Source organism: Parasteatoda tepidariorum, chromosome 6 (assembly GCF_982258835.1).
Source record: "Parasteatoda tepidariorum strain Cologne lab strain chromosome 6, Ptep-v5.0, whole genome shotgun sequence".
Classification (NCBI taxonomy): domain Eukaryota; kingdom Metazoa; phylum Arthropoda; class Arachnida; order Araneae; family Theridiidae; genus Parasteatoda; species Parasteatoda tepidariorum.
Window position 1 is genome coordinate 55,832,546 of NC_141760.1, and position 20,140 is coordinate 55,852,685.

Here is a 20,140-nt window from a genome sequence, read left to right on the forward strand (position 1 = left end):
GCTTTGACAGCGAAAAATAGACACAACTGAAATAGCTAAAAAGCTTTGAAGGCTGAAAGTAGACATCCGAGGGGAACGGCAATAAAGCTTTGACAGCGAAAAATAGACACAACTGAAATAGCTAAAAAGCTTTGAAGGCTGAAAGTTTAGTTTCGACTGGAATTGTGATAAACCTTTCAGGCTGAAAGTAGACTGGTGAGTGCTATACAAATTGCATTTGATAAAAACAAATCACTGAAGAATAGTATAACAAATATATTTTTTTTAAAAAACATGAGAATTAAGATTGCACTCACATAACGAATGCTTATCGAATTTAAATTTGCTTCAAATAGAATTAACAAAGTAGTTAATTTTTCAATTGTGAAAGATTTTCGCCAATAACTCGACGCAAATGAAATTTAAGAGACTTAATCCCAGATACCGCCAAAATGGGGGGAAGCAGGTGCTATCATGCCGCTAGATCAAATTTTAATTTAAAAAACTAAGTAATTTATCTTAATGAAAATTCTACCTATTTCACATACAAAATTTGTGGCTTCATCACTTTACAGTGATGATTATTTACACTATTTCACACCTTTTGACCTATTTCACATATATGATTATTTACACTTCTATGTAATTAAAAACTATAAATTGCTGCAATTTATGCATTTGCTGAAAGATCACTTTCAGCATCAATATGAACGGCTTTAGTGGAAAAGCATACAATGAAAGCAAGCAGCTAACTATAAGTGTCTATTTTAGAGTCGTAAGATAAATTAAACCTGCATAGTCCACAATACAAACTAAAATTGCTCTATACAATTTGACACGATTTGTTGGCTGATTTCCTATAATTTGTAAGGAATTCAAAGGTTTTTAGATACAATAAATTCAGCATTTATGAATGAGAAATATTTTTCTACAAGAAATAATCCAAAATGCTTGGTGAATAATTTTGGATAATTCGGTTAGACAGCATGCGAATAAGAAACAAAATTATTTTGCAAATAATGTACTAAATTTATGGTAATGAAGTGAAAGGTCCACATATTTTAAAAGAGAGTTTTGTAAACTGCCTTCATTATCAATTAAAGGTAGCAATGAACTTGGGATTTAAATGCTAAGAAAAATACAATGCATAAGCATTTTATTAACAGCATTTTAAAAACAGTTGAGTCAGTTATGCATAATTAATTCAAAATGAGGATAAAATTTCAACTTTTAAAAATACAAGATGTGTTCAAAATGATTCTCATTATTAATTTTTATAGCAAATTCGAAAATGTTGTCTGGACTAGTCCCCCCACTTCTTAGTAATGTATAGTTTCAAAAATTATGGTTAAAAGTAGTTTATTGTTTAAAAGTTTTTAATCTTAAATTGTCTTCGGTGCTTTGAAATTTTATGGAAATTAAAACCATCAATTTTAAAATCCTACCCTAACATTGTTTCCGGCTCCCCCACTGGCTGTAAATAAGTGCGGGTACCAGTTCATCAATTTCTTGAATAGAATAGAATTTCTTCATAGAATTCTTGTTATCGCATTTTATGGCAAATAAGGTCACCATAAATAGGAAAGTAGTGAATTAAGATTTTACTTGAAAAGAGAATATCGTTATTTTTATTGATTCTTGGTGAAGCGGTACTACTATTGAGAACAATGGGTCTTAAAAGAATTCCAGTATTTATGAACTATAGGTAAAGCATACAACCTAGCATATTGTGAATTAGTGAGTGTAAGATAATATTCCAGATAATTAAGGAATAATAACAGCAATTTTTGTGGCAGATTTAATTTTATTATTTTCCTTAACAGTCTGATCTCAAGGTGAATTAATTTTTGAGCTCTAGATAATTAACTTAGTTTAGAACTACAATTTTATCCTTTTCCACTTCAATACAAAATCAACTTTATCATAGTTGAATTTGACGAATCAGCAGATTTTACCTGAAATTGTTAAGAGCAGTGTTGTTTAGAGAATCTCCAACCCCCGGGCCGTGAACTGGTTCTAGTCCGTGGATCAAATAGTACCGGACCCACCCAATGAACATTAAATTATTTACTGTAGTATATTTCGGGTTTATGGTTTATGCCACTTTTCAAAGACGAGATGTTAACCGGGAGCTGAGAAACGTCACCTAAAGTCGCACCAATACAACGAATTATTTTAAAGCGAAAGAAGATAATAATTAAATTAAATAGTGTGAGTATAATTACAGGGGGAAAAATAAAACATTTTCTTTTCTCTTTTTCCTGCCATGCTTTTTTATATCGGATAAGCAGCCATCTTTACCAAGAAAATTAAGGATAATCTGGGTAATAACAAACAGTAACTTTTTAAAGATTTAATTACAATCTTTTATTACGTTGATTTTACCATAGCAACATTGAAATAAAATAATTTGTGTCTGTGGTGCTTTTATTTTTAATAGCGAGCTTCTAATTGCATATAATCATGCATGACCCTACAAATTGTGCAAAGATGAGGCAAGCCATATAGTTTTTATCTTTCAGTAACCTTAAGGTTTTTTCCCCATACAATTTTGTTTTCTTTTTATCCTTATCTTGGCTGATGTTGCTAATGATTTGACTTTAACAGTCAGCTTACTGATTTTGAATTTTCATTCTACCGGGTATTTATATTCTGCATTCAAAGAATGTTCTAATCTGCCCTTAATTATTAGTTGTCCTGCTTTTCCTGATGAAAAATATTTTGTCCTAATGTTTGACTGTCCTGATATTCCTGATTGTGTCTGCATAGCATCCCATTTTCTAGGAATACGAATGGGATTTAAAAATAGTTTATTTAAATTTTTGACCCAGCGTTTTTTTTTCTCGTTCTTATAAGTAATAATGTTACAATTGTGCCATAATTCATGGTGACAGTTCAGTAATTATCAACAACATGGTTCAGCATAGTAGATAGTAGCCTTATACGGATTTATTATTTCAAATTTTATGAGAATGCAGTTCTTCATTGAAAAAGAAATTTAAATATTTTACATTATCAAATTTTTATCATGAAATACGCTTACGCCATACGCTTATTCATTAAATGCATCGAAATACGTCATACGCTTATTTATTAAATGCAGCAAATGCAGTTACAAATCTTGCAGGTTGGAGTTTTGAGATTTCACAATTATTGTTTTTTTTCCATCTGATTTCGAAAATGATTGATTCCAACCAGCAAAACAGTAATCATATAAAAGAATTTTTAAAGAGTCGTCCAGTGGAATTATCTACTAAATTACTTTTGTACAAAATGCCCCTCTCTGATTGTATTAGTACTAGAGCTTCGAGCTATTTAATAGATGCTTTTAAAGCTATTGACAATGCAGCAAAATTTGCCACTTTCATTATTAATGAAAAGGCAGAATATATGTCAGAAACCCAAAATGCAAAATGTCACTAACCAGATGATCCGCGATCACAACGGTTGAATGCGCCATTTACGGAAAAGACCGGTACCACCATGTGATCCCTCCTTTGATCTCCTGCTCTTCTTAGTAGTATGGGAATGTACTATGATATTTTCCCATTCCATAATATTTTTTCTATTTAAATTTTTTTTTTAATTGTCAGTGCTCGACTTTTCATGCAGGTCGTTGGGTTACCAAAGCAGGGGTGCCATCCCCTCTGCAGAGGATCAAAATTGTGGTGGCATGTCTTCGGATCATCCTCAGGGAGGCTTCCCAGACCGTCGCCAATAGCACATTGTACAGCTCTAGTGCGACGTAAATGAACTACAACAACAATTTAATTGTTAAAAATATTTTGCAAAATATCAAGATCCCTTTCTTTTAGAACTATGTTTAATGCAGGTTTCAGTTTCAACTCAGTTTAAAGTTATGTAATTTCTAGCTTAGTTAAAACTAGTTTTCCTTCTAGCTTAATTTTTTAACTTACTTCCTAATATATTTGAAAATCAAGATAGAAGTTACTGTACTTCCATGATTATCCACATGGTCAGGGTGAAAACAGGCAAGGTGTTGTCATTGGTAGAAAGTTCCGCTCTGCGCCAGTTGTAGCCCTCTTCGATCTCCAATAGTTGCAAGTTTAAAACTGTGTCATCATTAACTTACCTTGGACTTGAATTTGTAGTGAACAATGAGATAATATCATTTATACATATCAGAAATTAAAAGAACACCTAAATGTGGTAAATAAAGCTTTCTATGGTCTAAGAAAACTTTATAAATCTCAAGAAAGACAAAAACTTTTTTATATAGGTCCATACCGCGGAAACACGGATTTCAGAAAAGAAACCAGAAATTACGCCTGGCACAATTATCGCAGGATCTAAAGGGCTGTATTTTAATGAGTGTGAAGGTGTTTCAATTTTCCCAATTATATAAAATGTATTTTCTGTCATTAAAATAATTTAACTTAATACCAAATATTGTCGTATTTTTCAAACCAATTTTACTTAACTAGAGTAATCATGTTATTCGGATGCTTTCTAAAACAGATTTTGTTTCATGACTAAAGAATTATTTTTGTGATCCGGGATGGAGCAAGACATTGACTTCAAAGGGTTGTTAACTTTAAAAAATTGGGGGCAATTGCTTGAAGAAGATATGCCTGGAGAGTTCTCAAGAGGAAGACCCTGGCCCAGAGGGGATCTATTTATGGGAATACTTCGCTTGGTTTCATCGACAACGTGAGGAGAGTCATAAGAGGAGGAAATTGCAGTTTTAGTTTATTTAACGTGTCGCACTAGAGCTGCACAATGGGTTATTGGCAACGCAAACATCCCTGAGAATAATCCGAAGACATGCCATCACAATTTTGATTCTCTGGAGAGGGGTTGGCACCCCCGCTTCGGTAGCCCGATGACCTACGGAGAAGGAAGTACGTAAATTTCTGCCTTGATTTTCAATTAGATTAAAAACTTAAGTTAGGAAATTATATGGAATTGAAAACTACATTAGACATTGGTATAAAAAATCATGGAAGTTTTACAAAATATTCGTGACAATTATATACAAAAAATATTAAATAGGAGGAACATTTTGTAGAGCATTACTTTACAACTGAGAAGAGGAGGAAATGGATGGAGCAAGCCATGGAACGGGTCTTCTCTTCAGATGGCGTATTCAAGTGCTGTGATCCCGAATTATGTGTGATCATGTGAATATCAGGCAGCAAAAATGGCGCGCCAAATCACTTCCATGATATTGAATGCTCCTGCACTTCCATGATCTAGCAAAATTCGCAATGCACACTCATGTATAGATGATGATTTTGCCAAAAAAGATCTTTCTTGAAATAAGCAGACAAATACAGATTTGAAAATCTGCTTCAAAATTTCTTCTATTTGCAAATAGCGCATATACTTTATCCAACCAGTTGTCCTCAAATATTAAGGACAAAATGAAGTCGAAGGAGGATGACGTCATAGCTCTCAACTTTCCGATTCTCGTCTGCTAACTTTTGCTGTGAAGAAATGAAAAGTGAACAAGCTGCGTGTTATGATAAGTGATTCATGGGATGTGATTGTGATATGATGTAGAGAAGTATTGGGTTGGGTTACGATCGGTCCAAGTTGATATGGATTACTCAAGTATCTGCCGGTTTGTGTAAACTTCTAAACCTTGGATATGTGACTAAGTTAAAAATAAAGTTTATTAATTTAGTTTGGGATAATTAAATATATGGTTTTGTTTAAATTGTGACGCGTTTCCTTACGTGGAACGAGGATAACAGACATCATGGCGCTTACCCAGCCAAGTGTCAACTGTAGTTTGTACGACATCGATTTGAATAGTTTAAAGGTAAATATTAAATGTTTTGTATTTAAATGTGAAGTATAAGAGTAAAGAAACTGGTATTGTTATATATGATTTGATTAAATGCCTCCTTTGTCTTTTTTACATTTTCCAAACAATGCTGTTATCTCTAGCCCATTGTTACATACACAATTTTGCTGCTTAATGTCTTGGCTGCTGACAAGTTGTGTTATGTATTTGCATATTAATTGGCTTATACAATTTTCGTCGTTAATTGTATCTTGTAATTGTATAACTAATTAATATCTATATTTGAATATTTTCTCGTGAATGATAAATGTTATTGACTGTTTGCTTAATATGCGTTTCTTATTTTGACTTTTTTTTAAAAATATCTTTTTACTAATAAAAATAATATATTAATAATATTTTAATTTTATTATGATGTCTTATTATGCACTTATTTTTGTTACTTAGATTGAGTTATAAACTTGTTTACTAGATTTTAATTTCTGCCTAAATATTAATATTTAGTTTTAACTATTAATTAAATATGAATTATTTTAGACATTTTCTTAAAGTTCATAAAAATGGAAATTAATAAATAATAAATACCAATTTAATGCTTTATCAATTGAGGCTTTTATTAATGTACAAACTCTTTGTTGTGTATTTGAAAGTGAGTGATTTTCTCATAATAATTTGAGATTTTGCGAATTATATGAGTTATGCTTTATATTTTAATGTATTAATAATGTACAGAGTGCAATATAAGGAGCAGAACAACTTAACTTTTGATCTAATGCTTTGATTTTCAAGTAGTGCTAAAAGGCAATTTTAGTGATAGGAGGGACTAACTTTAATAAGTTACAGTGTTTGCTGACAATTTATTTAGTTATGAAATCAAACCGAAAAAAGTTTTCTTAGAATAAACATGCTTTATTTGGATATTAGGAATTTTGACACTTGTAATGTGGGAGATAGTATCAATCTGAAAAATATTGTCCAAATAGTATAGGCAAGGGAGCAATTGAAAGTTAAGGTTAATTTCACTTTTACTAATTTTACTATGTATTTCACCATGTTTCTTGAACTTTTCATGATATTCAAATAACTTTTAAACTTTTGCACACAAGTATAAAACTTTTTTTATACAAAGATAATTCTGCATTAAAATTAAATTTTGATAGTTATTCTATATATTCATTTTAATTTTTAAAAATCTTGAATCCTTAAGATAAATATATAATTTTTCTCTGAAATTTTAAATGATGCCCTGAATTTGTAATTAATTTGAAAATAATTCTTGAGAAACTGAAAGTAAAATATATGATTTTTTTTCCTTTTCACTATTTAGCTAGAAAAATAAAAAATTAACATTAAGAGGCTAAACTATTTACCACTGTCTTACCTTAAATATTTAATAGATTACAGCATATAATATATCTTATAGATTGCAGATTCTCCCCATATTTTGAGGTTTAAAGAATCCGAATTAGTTAGAGAACAAAAAAATGTGCATGATTTTGTACAAAAAAATAAGCATGATTTTGTACAAAAATATGTGCATGATTTTGTACAAAAAAATATGCATGATTTTGTAAAAAAAAATATGAATGATTTTGTAATTAAAATATGTTTTACGCAAATTATTATATTCAAACCTAGTCCTATGATCTGTCATAGTTCATGATGATTCATTCACTATAAATGAAAAGTTATTAAAGTATTGTTTTTATCTTACACACAACATTTGTACAGTTGCACTTATAATTGATTTTTTTATGAGTTATCTGGTTTTTATCTTAGTTACATTATTTAGTTATTGGAGCAAGATTTTAAGTCTTAGGAAAATGAGAAGAGGTAGTTCAACAATGTTATGGTTATTATTATTTAAAAATACGAGAAAGACGATTTGAATTTTAAAAAAAGATTAAAAGTAGAAAAAAAATTTTTTTTTTTTAGACCTCTTTAAGAATTTTTTCAAGCTATTTCTTAAGAACTATTCTGTATGAGTGAAAAATTAAGCTAAAAAGCCAGTATTTTTTCATTTTATTGTAAAATTTTGTAATTTGCTATTAGTAACTTTGACCTTTTTTTTTTTTTTTTTTTTGAGAAAAATTCTGTATTCTGTAACAACATATTGTAATACAAGAATACAATTACTGTTCAAAATGTCATATACTCCTTGACTATTTGTTGCCTATTACTTTTGAAACCATCTTCCATTCCAAAAATATTTAAAGGTTGTCGCTTAGTACCTTTGTTTTTATTTGAACTGAAGAATTTAAAGATGACATATGTCATAGTGAATTAATATACAATTAAATGAAATTTTCTAATAAATCTAAATTTAAAAAGCATTTTTAATATTGTTAGAGTTGTTTCATTAATTTAAATTCAAATGGGATGTAAACAAGTTTGAGTAGTCTGAAGTTTGAAGTAAGAAAAATGTGCTTTGTTTAAAAACTGACAGTAAATCTTGTAACCACTAAATTGCATTTAACTAAGATACCTATTAAGTCAAAAATAAACTTACCTTAAAAATAATTTCTATGATTATCTACTAGATGAGTATTGTAATAATTTAAAAATATATAGAAATAATTTAAAATGAAAGGTTTAGGGTAATGTAAAATAATAAACATTTTCAGATTATTCAAAAGAGTGTTTTTTGTAGGCAATAAGGTGTTTCTGTGACTGTGACTATAATATATGTCTCTGTGTTTTTTATAAGATGTGATTTATAAATTTCCTATCTGGAAATAGTACTATGGATTAATTAGGTGTAAAAATGTCTCATTTTGATTAAGTTTGAATAATTTCTTAATCTTAAGTCCTTTATGCAACTGAATTTGGATTGATGGAATCACTAAAATTGTGATAACTGCTTACTTAAATTGCCTTAATTTTATATTATTCTTAAAACTTCTATTTTAAATTAATTAAATTATTGAAAAATTGTGATTTAACATGATTAAATTTTAACTGTTATATGAATAAGGAATATCAGTTCACTTTGTCACTTAGGATTATACGAGCCATTAGGTTATCAAAGTTCAGATTAAAAACAGTCCTTCGAATAATTTTTAATTTCCTTTATAATTATCCATATTTCAAGAATTATATCTCAATTATATGCACTTCTATATATCAATGATGTAATTACAACAGTTGGTAATTTAAACATATGTCCACTTCTCATTAACTTGCATGTATTTTTCTGTAAACCATAACTGTTTTGAAATAATAATTTAATTTATTATTATTGTTTTTTAACTTACAACAAAGTATAGAATAAGTTCTTAAAGTTGAAGGGTGTATCTGTGGTTGCACCGCTAGGATGTGGAGAACCAGACGTGATAATGAGGATTAAGTTTAAATTTTGTCCAAATCTGAAGGAGATGGATTAATAGTTGGCTAAAGCTATTTAGAGCTAAAATTTTTACTGGGTATTAATTTATATTATCAAAGGAGCAATTTGTGAAAATATTTTCCATGATTCACCATGTTATAATAAAATTAAGTATATAAATGAATATGGAAATCATTTTGATAGAATTATGAAGAAAAGTGCTCTATTTATAAGTTAGCTTAAGGTATAGGACACAGTGTGAGATGCTATTTTCTGAAAATACAGTTTCTTTTCCAAACATTACTGTGATACAATGTTCCAATTTAATCTACTGCTAGTAATTTTGTCTTATTTATTTCAATTGATTTGATGCTTATATTTTAATATTTTATCATCAAAGTATAATTTTCTTTTAATTATAAAGATTAGATATTATATGTATCATTTTTGCCTTTTATCTTTTTTTAGGACCCTGCTGGAATATTTGAGCTTATCGAAGTCGTAGGAAATGGGACTTACGGTCAAGTATATAAGGTATGCATTTCAGTTTTGTTTTGCAGTACTTTTCCTATAAAATTTTAAAATTTCTATCTATTGCTTTCTTAGATCAAAGCTTGATTGTGTAAGCTATGATAAGCATATTCATCTTGTATTTTCTGCTCTGTAGAGGAAGACAGTTCTATTAGACAAAGGAATGAATTTCTTTCATTTTACAAAGCTCTACAAGCAAAAATTTTCTATTCCTGTGATTGTTTTCTTAGAAAAACAATGTTGCTCTGTCTTATAGTTGCAGTGTTTCATCATAAAATTTAGTTATAATTTAACTTTTCATCCTAAAATTTTTTTTTTATGGTTTCTTGAAGTTTTTTTCAATTAATAATTTTTCCACGATAGGCTTGTGACTGATCAAATTTTAGATTAGTTTTGCTACAATTTTTTAGGTAAGGCAAAAAGTAAGCAAATAAACTGTAAGTAACTTTTACAGTCAGTCTGTAACATATATTGGCATTTGTAAAAGACTAACGCCAAGGAATAACTTGTACAAACTTTAAAACCAAATATTTTTTTATCATAACCATATTTTGAAAGTTATGCTTCCTTTATTGCAAGGATAGAAAGTTTATTTCTAAGTAGTAAATAACTATGGAACAAACTACCATGGAAGAAATAAGTTTCGTCCTACCCAACTGCAGGGAATGGAAGAAACTTTTTTTTTAATTATGAGCTACAGATGTTAATTTAAAATTTTAGACATTTTATTGCAATTTTTGGAAACCAAAAAATGAGCATTTCTGTCTTAGCACACATAGTTAAAGGTACTTAAGAGTGATGCAGGGTTCATTTTATTGACTTTCTAAGGGACAAGAATTTTTTTATTGCACTAAATCACATATGACTTCTATTTATGAAAATGGTTGCATAAGAAAGTGGTGCTGGTAGAGTAAAATTAAGAAACCTAACTATTGTGCACAAAAATAAAATAATTAGTTTTGAAATTCAATTTTTTTCTGTAAATATCAGTGTTTACAATGCAAACAAAATTATTTTTCTTCAAAATGGATTTCAAAAGCATTTTACAATTGGGCTTTGAAAGAGTGAGCTTAAGAATTATGGTTTATGTATGATAGTAGTCTGTTGAGATAGTTATCGTTCCTAATAAAATAGTTAAAAACTTTGCTATAAAAATACTGAAAGCACTGCATTTTATTTTTAATTAAATATTTAAATTAGAAATTGTGGCTGGAGTTATTTTATGACCACACTTGTTCGCCAAACAGAGTAAACTTGCCCCAAAGTAGAAATTCAATATATATCCTTTGCTTTATTTGTTCAGAAAATAGATTAGCACTATCTGTATCTGAAGAATTTAACACATTTGGAGGGTACAAATTGTATATTAGTAAATAAATTCACATTGATAAACAAGTGATAAAGATATAGCGTTGTTGGTAATTAATTTCTGATTATTATAATAGGGATAAAAGAAGGGTACAATTTATATCCTATTTGTAAATAAATTCTTATTGATATGTGAGCGATAAAGAATGCGTACAATTTAAATACCAATATAGTGGTAATTCAAAAGAAATGCTTGTCACTGAGAAAAGACAGATTTCCTCAGCTATTAAGGTTTTATCAGTATGACCTTTATCTGTTTGTGGTTTCTTTTACACCTGCAATACAGCGAGCTATTAATATTCGTTTGGTTGTACATAATAATTTGTTAATAAGGCGTCGTTATTAATAACTCCTTATTTGTTAAATCCCATTTATTTTAACATAATTTTGCCCCAACTTCTAATAAATTCTACGTTTACGCTATTTTGGAACAATGTTAAAAATTCAAACGATTTTATTTGTTACTGTGTTGCTTGCTTCGAAGTAAATAATATCCGGAAAAGAGTACTTAAGCTCGTTATTTAAAACAACGAATAGGAAAAAAAAAGGCAGCAATGATCTGGCTCCCCCTGCTGTGTGATGACTCACTAGACGGCGTTTCCCCTTTTTCTTTTTCTGCATTGTTTGGATATGTTTTCTTTTTGTTTTTTATTTTTATTACCTTCAAAATGTTCTCCAGTGTAGAATTTTATATTTATATTGTACAGAATTACGTTAAGTCCTGCATGTCAAACTGATGGAAAATTATGAAATTATTGTAGTCTGCAGAATGTTTTTAAAATATACTTTTTTAATACATTTTATGAGTTTTAGGCAGTACATTGAGTTAGTTTCAGCATAATTTAAATTGGTTTAGTTTTTTAAATAAATTCAATTTTGTTTAGTGAAAGGGAAAACGTTGATCATTATTTAAGAGGCCCTTCCTCTCTTGACCGAATTCAACTGTCATTAAGGTTGAGACGGAAGCTGGGGGACTTCTAAATATGCTTTTAATCCTCTTTATTTAATTTTCTCAAATAAACTGATAATTGGTATTTACTCTATTTGGTTGTATCTTTCGATACATTTAAAACGTAAGACCGCCACCCAGTCATAATTTGAGGTGTAAAGCGTGCAGTATTTTAAATCCTCTATTAGTTTTTTCTGACAAAATTTATGATTATAAAATACAATTTTATAATTAACTGTTTTTTGATAGTTAAATAGTTTACAGTTGCCAGTTTTTAGATTATTGATTTTTTGTTTTTATGCCATTAACCTTAACAAGGAATTTTAAACGTCCTTTAAAAAATTGGTTTTCATTAGTTTAAACTGTAATAAAATAAGATTTAAAAAAAAATCTAAAAATTGAGAACCATGTTTTAAATTATTTACTCAAAACCACTTAACGTATTATGGATTTTAAGTTTCGAGTAAAATTTCATAGTTCTAAAAATTATCAAGCGCTATTTCACCGTATCGTATCTACTTAGGCGATCTCTTAATTTTTTACTTTTTTTTAAAAAAAAGTATTGTGCTGTCTAAGTAAACTATATCATCAGACGTTAAATAAAAAAAATATTGAGAGAACAAACACACATTAAATTTTTTACCTAAAATCCAAGATGGCGAGGGTAGGGGCCTCTTAAGGGCGTTTATGGAAATTCTTTCGCCTAGGAAGATAAGCCTTAGTTTGAATGTCTTAAATGGAAGTAAGGGTATAATTTTAAATTATATATTTGCTACTCTTTTATGAAGAGTTTCTGAAATTTGAAACGCACAAAACTTAAATTTTCAAAAATTTTAATAATTTTTTTTAAAAATTGCAAAAAAGTTAATTCGTCTTTTCGTTTTTTAAATTTATTTCGGTGAAATACATATTGATGTTAACTAAAGTATATTAATGCATAGTAAAAGTAGCTATATTTTGTTTGGAGTTCTGAATTAAAATTTTTGTTACATCAGAAATTATCGACTAAGCCCTAATTCCTTACTACTTTTTTCTAAATGGTATTTTTTATATCGCAACTTCCCCTGAATACTGAAATGATCAACTTAGATATGTCACTTTCTCTCCGACTGTGATGTAAATAATGTTAATAATACTTGCAATAAAGGATTTAAGAAAAAAGGGAGACAGTTAGTTAACAGTACTAAATATTTGGCGATTTACTGTGGATTTTAAAACATTTATAAAAAAACAGACTATACATTTTGCGATCTCTATCCGCATTTCCTTTTTATTTTGGAACAACTGGAAGTTCAGATGCAGGATTGTGTAGTTAAACTTTTTTGTTGTTGATAAGTTTTAATGCTCATCACCACGACACATTAACAAGCAAAAAATTTCCCAATAAGTTGAGAAATATTGTTTTCCTATGGGTAAAAAAAATACTAACTTCTGTAACTCTCTTGTTATACTGAAAAGAAATATTCTTCAATAAACCTTATATCCCAACACGAGTTTTAAATTTTTTTCTTTCTGAATCTCTGACAAAGTTAATTTAATTCTAGCGTTGCTTTTTAATTTGTTCTATTTACGCTTAGAAAGAAAAGTATTAAAAAAAAATTATATAACAATATTATTAATCTTAATAATTCGATAGATTGGAAAGAATTCATTGCAACAGGTGCAGTTCCAGGAAAATAAACAGCATCGCATCAATTATTTTTAGCCTTGGCAAAACGTGATATATATTTATTTATTGATATTTTTTTCTCTTCATTTTTGTTGTTGTTAGGTTTAATGCTTTCTTCTCTTGTCATATGCGCTTCTACAAACAATTATTTGTAATCCTTTTACAATGCTAACATAATAAGTTATGAATTTCATACCTTGAGGTGTCTTTTGGTTTTTGTTATTTAACATTAGGTGTGCACAACCTGCTGCCTCACAATGGTTAATGTGCTTCTCTTCACTTTGTAGCTAAAAATTAATGGGGAAGAAATCCACATTAGTAGCACATTAGTAATTAAAATTGTTTTTCTAACTCACTGCAATAAAAAATCTGATGTGAATGTGAAGCTGTCAACAATTAAATTTTCTTTTTTCTTTTTAAAAACTTTTTTTTCTTCCCAAAAAAATTTAAAACAAACGTAATTCATATTTTTTTTTGTTAATTAAAAATAGTTAGTAATTTATACACTAAAAAAGACCTAGGTCTGAAATTGTGAATTACGGGAGTTTCATTATCGGTGGCGGGATGAAGCCCTCCCACAAGTATCTTGCAAACTTGCATGAAAAGTATAAGCCAACGGTGCTCAATGATGAATTTATACACTAAAAAAGACCTAGGTCTGAAATTGTGAATTACGGGAGTTTCATTATCGGTGGCGGGATGAAGCCCTCCCACAAGTATCTTGCAAACTTGCATGAAAAGTATAAGCCAACGGTGCTCAATGATGAATTTATACACTAAAAAAGACCTAGGTCTGAAATTGTGAATTACGGGAGTTTCATTATCGGTGGCGGGATGAAGCCCTCCCACAAGTATCTTGCAAACTTGCATGAAAAGTATAAGCCAACGGTGCTCAATGATGAATTTATACACTAAAAAAGACCTAGGTCTGAAATTGTGAATTACGGGAGTTTCATTATCGGTGGCGGGATGAAGCCCTCCCACAAGTATCTTGCAAACTTGCATGAAAAGTATAAGCCAACGGTGCTCAATGATGAATTTATACACTAAAAAAGACCTAGGTCTGAAATTGTGAATTACGGGAGTTTCATTATCGGTGGCGGGATGAAGCCCTCCCACAAGTATCTTGCAAACTTGCATGAAAAGTATAAGCCAACGGTGCTCAATGATGAATTTATACACTAAAAAAGACCTAGGTCTGAAATTGTGAATTACGGGAGTTTCATTATCGGTGGCGGGATGAAGCCCACCCACAAGTATCTTGCAAACTTGCATGAAAAGTATAAGCCAACGGTGCGCAATGATGGTCACTTTTTTGCCATGGGTTTCAAAATTGTAGAGGTTTGGTCTCCATGGGCTTTGCACTGATCACTTGAAAGAAAGAAGGGAAGAAAAAATGAAAGCGTGCAAAATTTCAAATGTTTTTTAGTTCGAAAATATTGTACTTAAATCTTGTTAAGATAATGCAAAATAATTTGAAATTAGTTTTTTAATTTCAGATTTAAGCTATTTAATTGATGCTTTTAAAGCTATTGACAATGGGGCAAAATTTATGGGTTTAATTATTAATGAGAACAACATAGGATATATGAGGCGTTTTCGTAAAGATAATTCTTTAATAGCAGCAAGTTTCTGCGAGTCCGATGTCTGCCCGAACTATAATCCTGAATGTTTCGCTTTTCTCTCGAGGTCATTTGTTATTTTTACTGTGAGTCCTGTTTGTGCAGCTTGTCTTTATAATGCCCGCGTCAATTCAGAATCCCCTGTCAGATGTGAATAATAATCCCGTGCGCTCGTCCTCGCTAAACTATTCAAAGCAAAGTCCTACGTAAAAGTTTCAAATGGAAAACTTTAGCTCATCCACCATACAGCTCGGATCTTTCTTTTATTCCTTTTCCTGAAAAAGCATCCTGCAGGGCAAAACTTTCACGGTAGTGCCATTGGTTTTAAAATTGTATAGCTTTGATCTTCATAGCCCCTGCACTGATCACTTAAGAAGAAAAAGTGCAAAATTTAAAATTTTTATTTCGGAAATATACTTAAATCTTGTAATGATGAATTGATAAATGACTAAAGACTTGTAATTATTATTATTATTTTTTTAATTTTAAAGGCAAACTGATTGTTGTTCTTTATCCCTCTTACGAATAATTAAGTTGTAATCAGTGTAATAAAAACTTAATTATTTGCGACTCGCGAAAGCTGAAAAAATAATAAGTTTTAACATAATTTTTTTGGCAATTAATCTCCGAACTCGAATTTTTAAAATTCAAAGAAACATCTTCAAATTTATAAGAAGTGAGAATAATAATATGCTCGCTGAAGTGTCATTCCTGTCTTTTGTTTTTTTTTAAGTAGAAATTTTTATCTCCTTGTCGCTTCATATTCTAGCAGTTTTTGACCCCTGTAGTAATCATTCTATTTATCTTTTACCATCTTGTCACGTCATTTTGATGACCTTTTGTAATCTTACTGAAGAACGCTTGCCTTTCCTTGTAGGAGACCCCAGATACAGTTAAAATAGTGGTTTAGCTTGATAAAAATTACCTGCGTGTTTATCTTTCGGTTGACTCTATTTCTCCACCTGCAGTAATTTTTAAAAAGCAGTGAAATAGGTTGAATTCTGATTACTATTAGTACAAATATTATAGGATTATTCTCAGCTGTTCATGTTTTTTTTCGGGGGGGGGGGGATATTAATAAATTTTAAGTGATTTAAATTTTTTTTTTTAAAAATAAAAACTTTTTTTTATAATGCATTTTTAAATGCTCATTTTTTTTATAATTTTATATTTGCATTATCGAAAAAATATTTCAATTTGTTTATCAATTAATCATTTATCGCTCGTTTAATTTTTTTGGAAAAATATTTGCACAGAGATTGTTTTTTAGCGTGCCTTTAATTATTTTTGTAAACTAAAAATCTTTCTCTTATTTTGGTAATGAGAGAGAATTACCATTTGAAATATACTCATAAATTAGTACGAGCGGATAATTTAAAAATTGTTGAGCATAAAATTCAGTCATTACATAATATTACACATTTTGATAAATGTTTGAGATGTTAAGTGAGTGCCCTTTCAAAACTCAAAGTGCCCTTTTTTATTTCTAGGAAGAGCTCTGGTTAAAGCTATTGTCGCAAATTTTTTTGAAAATTTGTCTTATGGCATCGAGAGCAGAAAATCAAGACGTTAAAACGTTTCATTTGATAGTTTAAAACAAAAAATTTAAAATCAATTTGATAAGCCAAATCGGTAAACCAAATGTGCATTATAATTTTTTAAAAAACAGCAGTGCTCAAACTTTCGAATAAGTTTTTTTAGTTTTGTGCGTTTTAAAATGTCTCAATATTTTTTTAAAATTAATCTAAGGGACCCTTATTATCTAAGATGAATAGTCGAAGAATGTTTTTTTTTTATGAAGTATTACTAATTATTTTTGGCCTGTCACTTAGTATTCCTATTTTAAATTATTTTAGGTAGGTTTGTGCGTTTTAAAATGTCTCTCTATATTTTTTTAAAAATTAATCTAACGGACCCGTATTATTTAAGATGAATAATCGAAGAATTACTTCTTATGAAGTATTACTAATTATTTTAGGCCTGTCACTTAGTATTCCTATTTTAAATTAGCTGCTTGATCTAATGAAATCGATTAATCGTAATATCGTTAATTACTTAAGGTTTTATTTCGCGATATATTTGTGGGAAAATGCCAATCAGCAGGTGTGTCATATATAACGCTGCATCTGTGTTATTTCTTCCGCGAGAGGCCCTTGTTAGGAGAACTTAGAGCTTTTGTTGATAGAAGTGTAACACGTGTCTTAATCACTCATCAAATGTATTTATGGTTGTATGAAATCATATTTATTTTTACAAGGTTTTATTTTCATTATTTTTATAACTTGCTATAAAAATAATGAAAAGTATTACCCTATCGTAATAATTTCTAGACACTTGTATTCAAATATTTTTTTTCCCACACGCATTTACCCACTTTCCGTTATTTCAAAATATAATATTTAAATTGGATGATTTTGTATTCCAGCCGGAAGGTTTAGTTCAACATATATCTAATATCTAATATTTTCACCGAATTACTATAATTTTTTTTTAGGTTTATTTTTTGGAGATAAACTTGTACAGCTAGTTGTAATTGTAAAGTTTTGCCAAAAAAAAAAAAAAAATGATAGTAATAATAAAAAAAATAAATAAGTAAATAAATAAAACAAAAAAAAAAAGTAAAAAATAAATAAAATTTTTTTTTTAAGAAAGAACTGCATTCTTAAAGCAATTAGTAAATAAAAATATACACGTAAGCTTTTACATCCTAGGTTATATTTCGATTAAATCAGTTATATTTTAATTGTATGGAGCTTAAAGGTAAGCTATTTCGTAGATCTATGGCATGATGGTGGCGATATTGATTAAAAAGTTTAGTTAGTTCACTTTGATGTTAATGTAATTTTTTCAAATATTAATTCATTAATTAATTAATATTAGATTAGATTTAGAATTAAATTTAGAGAGAATTTTTAAATTATTTAATAAAAAGTAACTAAAATAAAATTTATCTTTTTTGACCTAAGTAGTAATTGCTGACTTAAATTTTTTTTATCTTTTTATATTATACTTGTTCTTCATCTAAGTTTTTAAGAAGCTAAAACTAGAAAATATTGCAAGGAACGAGAAGTTAAGAATTTTTTTCTTATTCTATTGCTTATTGCTGATTTGTCTGTATAGGGGTTTATTCCACTTTTTTTAAAAATATGTTATGAAAATCGACGCAAATTTATCTAATATTAAGTCATTATTTATAATTTTTAAGGACCCTTTTTTGTAAATTTCGTTACATGCAGGGTAGATTAAGCTGAAATTTTGCAATAATCTCTAACGGCGTTGAGATCGCGGGTAAATTCTGCTACGTATACGTGGTTTGAATTTTAGTTTAATTTTGAAGAAGAATACGCACTCATACGCGCATAGTGTGTTCGGAATTACATAGCACCAAATAATATATCGTTAAGAACTTAGCGTGATTTACCGATCAAATATCTTATATTCTAGGATTATTAAACTGATTGATACTGTTAAGAAATTAGTTATTTCTTTGTAAACCATCTTATGTCTGAAATAATTATTTCACCGCTTCATAATGGAATACCTATTTGTAATCGATATTTTGCAAGGGATATAAAGGTATTTTTGACATTGATGCTTGCGGTTCGATTTAATCTCTAGATTTCAGTTGCCTGCTTTGTCAATATTTTGATGAAACTGTGGCCAATTCTAGTCTAGACCTCTTTGAGAATCGGTTTCTACGCCGCGATAAGAGAAATTTCCTTCCCTTATATTTCCGCTGCTATATTTTTCGTGGAACAGATTTCGTGCTTCAACTTGTTCTGTATGAAACAGAATTTACTCAGTCGTTGAACGGAACGGATTTATAGTATGTCATTAGCAATCAAGGTTGATTAAAATAGCATTATCACTTGCTTTTTTGTGTAAACAATTTTCTTCATTTTTTTTTTAAATACTTTTTTGGGGTGGGAGAGGTGTAAATTAGAGCCTCTTTTTATCTAGGAATTCTTTGGAGGTATTCTGTTTAGTTCAGTTTTTTACGAAACCGAACCGTTTACCTCCTTAGCAAGGCAAGGTTTAGGGCAGAATGGGTTAATCCATGGTTTAAACCGTCCTGTACAAGACACTTTTATTCAAATTATGTCACAATTTTAAAAAAAATATTGCGAAAAATAAAATGTTAATTTTGGAACAAAAAACAGACAAGTTTTTGTTTTATTAAAAAAGCTTATTATTATTTTTAATATTGCATTTATTTATCCGTACGCAAAAACATAATTTATCAGTATTAAAAAGCATATTTATTCATATTTAAGGGATAAGGTTTTCATTCTTGTTCAATGAATTGTGGAGCTTCAGAAGTTATAAATCTTTTCCTATTATATTATTTTCCTTTCATAAGTTAAAGCAAATTGTATAAAAAGTATCAAATATTTATTAATATATGTAATTGTTATATGTACAATGGTTACACATATAGAATTTTTACCTTATACCAATGTTTAAGATTGTGAACACTTTAAGACAGTTTAGGAAAGTTTTAATCAGTTAAGGACAGTAAAACCCACATGTCATGTGGGTTTTAGACAGTAAGTTTAGAGCAGTAAAAGCCACAGTGCATCGATGTTCTCGTCAGTAGTAACTGGTTGTATTGTTTAATGGAACAAGAGCCGGATGCAGCTATGCGGCGCCAAATAATTACAATTTGTACTTCATGAAGAATCAGTGAATTGGTGTTATAAAACAAGTCTAAATGTTTTAAAAAAGGGAGGGGGGAGAGATTAATGAGATATATTGGATTTGTGGCACCCATGTCTAACTTAAGACTAAATAATTTAGTATGTTATGAACCTTGTCACTGGCGTGTCAGCCGCGGTTTGCCCTGGCATTTCGCAGAATTTTATCCCAAGCCGTCCTGCTCTTGGCCAAGGATTTCCAATTTATTACTTTATAGTTTTTCTATAGTTAT

At 29.4% G+C, this 20,140-nt stretch overlaps 1 protein-coding gene across 4 annotated transcripts in view; it reads left to right on the plus strand.

Annotated features, from left to right (window-relative positions):
- The first annotated feature begins 5,430 nt into the window (after positions 1-5,430).
- The window catches only part of LOC107452791 (serine/threonine-protein kinase mig-15), a 100,229-nt gene continuing 85,519 nt past the window's right edge, over positions 5,431-20,140 (plus strand). For 2 of the 4 annotated variants that reach the window (XM_087165889.1, XM_087165892.1), the window contains exons 1-2: positions 5,439-5,764; positions 9,543-9,608. In XM_087165889.1, coding sequence (XP_087022015.1) covers positions 5,702-5,764; positions 9,543-9,608 — 129 coding nt within the window. In that variant the 5' untranslated portion in view covers positions 5,439-5,701. Of the gene's footprint in view, positions 5,765-9,542; positions 9,609-20,140 lie in introns of all 4 variants that reach the window. The other 2 variants (XM_087165890.1, XM_087165891.1) reach the window with 2 other exon arrangements.